Genomic DNA, 6,773 nt, shown 5'->3' with positions numbered 1-6,773 from the left:
CTTTCCCCTCTCCCAGAAGGTCCAGTTGTCCTTGATCTTTTTTCACTTACTTCCCTTGTCTCTAAGGACTGTAAATTGACAGTCAGCTTATACAAAGCAAGTAGGTATGTTTAGAAAAGGACTAGATTTTTTAAATTAAATCCGGATGCAACAAACCATAAATGACATAAGAAAGGTCCTTAGCAGTTATTTTTTGCTCTCAGTGTTCCAGCAGGCCAAGGTCTGAAAGCTAAAATTTCAGCAATAAGATGAGAACAGAGCAAAACCCAAGACATTCAGCAATAGACCTTTTATTTTCCCCCAAATCGCTACATTACAATCCTCATCCAAAGAGGCCACCTCCCTTAAAAACAAACTTCACTGAAATTCTCAGCACTGTGAGAAAGCTGCTGCTTTTTTTAAGGTTGATGTATGTTCTGACAGGAGCACATCGCAGAGATAAACCCCGTGAAACTTCCTGCAGGCAGCCGTGCTGCATCACTGCTTACAGCAGAGCGCTCTCATCTGCTCAGCGTCCCAGCGTCTCAGAGATTAGCAACAGCCTATTTTTATATTGCATCCACACGAGGGAGGAAATACTGCGGCAGCTCACGTCTGACCACCTGCAGGTATTGCCTTCCAGAAAGAGGAGACTGCTTTCAAGCTGGCTGAAAAAAATAAAGCAGCACTGGCACAGCTGGCCTAGGAGCAGTCAGCAGTCCATACAGAGAGAATTTTATTCACTGCTCTGCAGCTGCATAAAATGGCACCACATTTGGACAACAGGAACTGCTACACAGCAATTTATTTGAAAAATATTTATAATCTAAGTAATTTTCATGTTTTAAATATTTGTATTTGAAGCTGTATTTTCCAAGCCTGGGGGCAGGCGGACACGCTTTTATCACCCTCTGTATGTTTGTACGCATCCCTGCAGAGGGGCACAGGGACGAGCAGGCTCCAGTGAGGGCAGGAACCTGATGCAAGAGATGATGTGTGTGAACACAACAGCCCGTGTCGCTGCGCTGGATGAAACTTGCTCCACTGTGGCCCCAACTTGCAGACTACACAACCCTCTCCTTGGTTAGCAGTCTGGTCATCAGAAAACTGCTTCCAAAACAAGGCGCTTATTATTGTTAAAAAGCACATATTCGTTGACTTTGTGCAACATAACTTTTTTTAAGCTGAGTAATTTATCTCTTACTCAAAACCAGAACAATGCATGTTGCCGATTTATTTCAATTTTTGCATAATTCTGTATCCAGGAAAGCCTATTAGGAAGGCTGCACAGAAATACCATGAATAAACAATAGGGAAAAAGCCACATCCCTTCTGTCTGGTCTGTTACAGGACTTCCAGGGCAAGACGAAGCTCCGACTCCCAGGCAGGAGTGCCCTCTGCGGGACGCACTGATCCTCATGCAGGGGTTTCCAAATTCCTTGTTCCTGCGCCAGAAGAAAGGCTCAGATGTCAACTCTTCAGGCATGGCCCTGATTTTGAACTTGGTTACAAATGCCAGCTTTTCTTGTTCATGCACACAGCCACACAATCGCCACTTCACTGTCCCGTGCACTGGTCCGGATTGCTACAACCTACTGCCACTCCTGTGATTCACCAAGCTTGTAGCAGCTGCCAGCAGAACGGTAAATAAACTTGCATCCTGCAATTCGCTTGGTGCCGTGTTCCTTAGGCTGTGTGTAGTACTGCCTTCTAAAAAGTCTCCTTCTAACTACTAAATTAAGGCAGGATTTAACCATTCCGTGAGAAGTTCCTAAGCAGAATGTCAACTTGACCAGCCAGCTCTGAAGCAGCAATGGAACAATTTCCCAAGGAGAAGGCAACATCAGTTTTGAGAACACTGAAGTGCAGTTTTTGGTACTTTGAGGTGCTATTTGGAGTGCGGTGGGTTGGTATTTATGTTATTAAAGCCAACCAACTCCTATTACTAAAGCACAAGAGACAGGGAAGGTAACAATTGTAAAAGATTTTACTGAGAAATGTGTAAGGAAGAAAAACTTTCAAATACACAATTTGGCAGTGTTTTGCAAATACCAAGTATTACATGGAATTTTATAAACAAAAGGAGCAAAAAGACTTTTGATTTCAACGGACTGGCAATGTAATTCTCAAATGTATTGCAGGAATTGATAATAACAAATGGGGCTCCCATTTTTGTTTCCGTCAGAGCCCTGTATTATGCTCAGAAAAAACAATCCATAAGCAACCACTGCTGTTAAGAATTAAGCAGAATTTTTACACTGAAAGTTATTCGGGCTCTTTTAAACCATTAGACTTTGGGTTTTTAAAACAAAACTCAGTTTACATGGATAAAATAAATAGTTTATTAACGGAATGTATGTGAGTTTCTCCCTTCCATCCTTCCTCTCACTCTCAAGCACCTTACACACAGATGTCAAAGCAGTTACCAGTCCAAGCCAAGGACAAGGTAATTTCAATGCAAAACAAAGAGAATTTGGAAAGTTACGACCGGCACCTTTGAGTGCCTAATTCTTCAAGTGCTTGTCCAGTTCCCCAAACCTACAGGCAAACTGGTGTTTCTTCCTTCCGCACCTTGATCTGCCTGCTTCTTCCCACCTCGTGCTCATTTAAGCTCTTCTCAGGCAGGTCGCGTGCTCCCCAGGGACAACGTAAAGCCAGGCCTGCTGTAATGCACTTTCAGCTATTGCAATATCCCGTTTTATTTTACCTAAAAGCCTTACCGTTATTACGCCATCTCCTTCCGATCTTTCGTAATAGTTCAATTTAGCTTTGAAATTTTACAAAAACGGAAAGAGTCTTTTTTTCAGAATGTAGAGCACAGTGGCCAGGAATAAGGCGAGGGCAAGAAAGATGAGCAGCTTGTCCGTCAGCTCCCTGCGGTTGTACTTGGTGATTAACTTCCGCCCCAACTGAATTGTCCCAGACATGGACTTAAATTCTTCATTTGCTTCCAGGATGGTCCGTGAAGAATTTGCTGAAATTAAGGGAAAAACAGAATTCAGCTGGTTGTGCTTCAAAAATACTTGACAAGGGATATAAGCATGCAGTATTTGGCAATACAGATAGTGCCTGTGAGATCCTCCTGGGTCAGACTGACTCATGGGCAAGACAAATGCAGACTGTGTTCTTGCAGAATCTTTCACAACTCAGTAGTCCTGATGTGCTGAAGAAAAACGCAAAGCAAAATAAAGAGTATCTGAATGGCTTAAAGGCCTTATGTCCCCTTCCTCAATTTTTAATTTTCAGGTTACCAGATCAAATCTAATTCACATTTTTTGTGAACAAAGTCAGAGCTACCTGAGAGCTCGCTGGAAGTGGAGTGAAGTAAGAATGGTGCTAGAAGCACCAATTTAAGAGAGGGGAATCACCATCACTAGCAGCATCAGGACAGGTCGATACTTGAATACATTCACTGCACAACTGAAACCGTTTCCTGAGCCAGAGCAGTAAATCAGTGTGGTTCAGATGGGTTTGCAGAGAGTGAAAAAGCAGCAAGCAGCAGTACGAGACCCTTAATTAATTGGTTCAAATAATTTAAACAGTTTTTGTTGGTTTTGACAAACTTTTTTTTTCTAATTAAAAGAGAAAATCAGCTAGACATAAAGCATGTTGATTTGTCTCAACTGAAGAGAATCTGAGCATAGGACAAAACAGCAACCCCCCAGTCTTCCTCCTTCCAAACCACGAAATGAAAGCAAAAGCCCAGGAGTCCCCTTTTTCTTGTATTACAGAATGCACACCCTGCACAGCAGTGAATGCTGATGTATCACCCTGCAAGGAACCGACTGACTAAAGAAAGGTCGAACTCCAAGCATATGGTCTGGTCCACAACAGTAGATACATGTCTGCGGTATTTTGCATTATGTCCCATCTTAAAGAGGCATTTTGATCCAAGTAAAAATAGAGAAGTTGTTTCCCAGCATTACTGACAAAGCAGAGCTTCCCTGCTTCACAGCCGCACATATTCACTATGTACTAGAAAAGGACTGGCTCAGAAAAACAAGGAAATTCTAACTACTGATTCAGAATTTGCAGCTGGGCTTTGTAAACGACCTTTGGTAGTTTTTCCCTTGATGAACTCCAAATGCTGGTCAGTCAGAAACGGTGACAAAGTGTCTGCCAAACTGTCTTTTTAATGGGAGAAGAAACACACTACTTCTGCATGAACAAACTGTGGGCAGCTGTCATCCTCAGATGGGGGCAGCAAACAAGGGGGGCAAAAGTTGTGTTATTTATCCTCATCTTTAGACTGTTCTCTCTTCTGCCCAAAAGCACAGCTAGGAAGAGGCCCTGGGAACACACATCCAACTTCTACATGCTTCAGGAATCTCCAGTTCTGACAGGTCACTTGATTGATTGTCTTAGGAGTCTAAGCCAAAGAACTGGGTGAAATCTTGGTTTCACAGTCCCTGATGCACTGCTGACAGAGCAAGTGACCTCGGGTTCAACTCACTTGATCTCCTCATCTCTTAGTCATCCCAGATGGAGACTGGGTGAACAGTATTCCAGCCATACAGAGTTTCCTCTGTGTATGGACTTGTACCTATGCTTTATTTTCTCAGCTACTACCAAATGCATGCCAGGACCGTAGCAGAGTCACACCAAACACGCTCTCAACACCATGTGAACTCACACTGCTTTCACAATTGCTTTTTTATGAAACTAAAACAAAAACTCCTCACCCTGCCCCCTTCTCCTGCCTCCCTTTTCCTTTGCATAATCACAAAACAAACTCCAGCAAACAGCTCCATGTAATGGACATTATTACTTCCTGTTTATGGCCAACTGTTATGAGTTCTGCTGGATGGGCCTTTAATTATCATCATATTAAGCTCTCCTACAGCAAAGGAAGTTTCCACCGTGCTCCACATCATGTCGGTTTGTCTCTCCCCATCCTAACACAACTGGTGAAAAGTGCTTCAATCATCCAGTCCATACCCAGACACCTAAAAAACATGAGTACCTAGGGTCTGCACGGTCTCCTCACTCTGCTGGACTTGCTGCGACATCATCCTGCTGATGCTCATCAGGCTCTCCGTGATGTTACTCGCGCTCTCTGCCAGACTTTCCTTTGTGGTCTTCCTGAAAAAGAAAGGGAAGTAGTAAAGCAGGAAGGGATAAATTTACATCTGTAGGTACTGCAGGAAAATGCTGCTGCCAGGGAGCTTAAAACAGAGCTTGGCACCAAACATCTCTGCCAATGTATGAAAGGCGCAACCAGTTTTTACTGCATGAGAAATTCAGCTTGTCTTCACTAATCAATCAATTAAAAAAAATAAATCACAAAACATTAATGAGCCAAAACAACTAGCTCAGAATCTCACAGGGGCCCATATTTCATCATTTATTAATCCATGACTGTACAACTTCATGAGCTGGCATGGAAGCAGATACAGACTACCACTTTATTATCTTGGGTATCCCGTTTGTTGCTTCATGATACTCAAAAGCCAAGTTTTCAACACAGAAATTATACAAGCTTACATCTAGTTTTGCACATGAGAACAGCCTGCATAATGATCCATTACTTGTTTATGTCCCTGACTGGAATTAATGGAAAAGACAGTCAGAAAAACTACGAAGGCAATCTTATCCCCTTTTCTGCTTAGACATGCCAATACCAAGACAACTTGAAATTCACAAGCCTTAACAGTTAAAAGCTTCACAAAAAGTAAATGTGCTCATAAAAGCAAAGCTGCGTTTCAGATACAATTAAGTAACTTACAAACATTATGCAAATTCCATTTCACACTAGTGCCTATAGCAAATCCTGTTTAAATCTCAGATCATACAGTGGGGTGGTCTAATACCTTTGTCTTAAGGAGTCTCTTCCCTGCAGCAGCTGATCTTTCTCAGAGTTGTCGATAGCAATTTTACAAGCTAGATTTGCCTTTCTCCAAGCTGCCTGATTGCTGAAATCACAAGAGCAAAATGTTGTAGTGTGACGGCAGCACCTTGCAAGCAAAAACAATTTTCAGAAAGCAATCACCACTGTAACTGAGCACCACGGTTACATGCATGGAGTTTATATAACACCACAGAGTAACAACATACTGTCCTGTCTTCTCCTAAGTGTATCGTTAATGGAGCAAGGGAAGAAGAAAACAGTGCCAGCTGTCAAGTGGCAGCCTCTCATGCCACTTACATGGTCAAGTGCTCAAAGGGACAGGCCATGCATGGTTAGGGAGTCAGGACAAGAGAGACGAAGGGAGAAGCGAGTCCCACCCTTCCCTCCCTGATGTGCTCTTGGGCAAAACAGCATCATGCCCGTGACCGTATTTGCAAAACAGGATCCAGAAGACACTGTATGGATGTCAGACATCTCTGGTTACAGGGGACCTGTAAATAGCACCAGCTGCCTGACCCACCTGAGCATTTGTTTCTTATGGTTTTCCACTTCCCGCAGCAAGGCCTGCTTCTCTGACTCCTTATCTTGCTCTTTCGCCATCTGTTCGAGCTCCTTGGACGGTAAGCAGAAACATGGAAATCTGATCAAGAACTGCTGCCACCTGCAACCCCTACACCCCACCCCGGGCAAGGAGTGAATTCACAGCACAGATCCGATGAACTAAGGCGCCCGCAGCCGGGACACCCCACCGCTCCCGGCCCATTTTGCGGGCAGCCCGAAGGCAGGCCTCGCAGCAAAGGCCGGTTACCGGGGCGGCCCCCGGCCGGGAACCTCACCTGGATACGGCCACGGAGATGGCGGAACTTTTCCTTCACGGCGGCATTGAGCTCCGTGAGGGCGCTGAGAGGCCCCGGGCAGTCACGGATGTCCTGGAAGACAACGGCCC

At 44.1% G+C, this 6,773-nt stretch overlaps 1 protein-coding gene across 1 annotated transcript; it reads right to left on the bottom strand.

The window, feature by feature from the left end:
* Positions 1-2,571: 2,571 nt before the first annotated feature.
* On the bottom strand, positions 2,572-6,768 carry BNIP1 (BCL2/adenovirus E1B 19kDa interacting protein 1; the record flags this gene model as incomplete). Its single annotated transcript, XM_010181412.1, has 5 exons — positions 2,572-2,953; positions 4,943-5,061; positions 5,790-5,891; positions 6,348-6,439; positions 6,664-6,768. Coding segments are annotated over 5 exons (615 nt in total), but the record flags the coding sequence as incomplete, so codon positions are not given.
* Between the last annotated feature and the right edge of the window lie 5 nt (positions 6,769-6,773).

The sequence above is a fragment of the Mesitornis unicolor genome, unplaced genomic scaffold (assembly GCF_000695765.1).
Source record: "Mesitornis unicolor isolate BGI_N332 unplaced genomic scaffold, ASM69576v1 scaffold15653, whole genome shotgun sequence".
NCBI classification, from domain to species: Eukaryota; Metazoa; Chordata; class Aves; order Mesitornithiformes; family Mesitornithidae; genus Mesitornis; species Mesitornis unicolor.
This window is presented reverse-complemented; position numbering and strand designations above follow the sequence as displayed.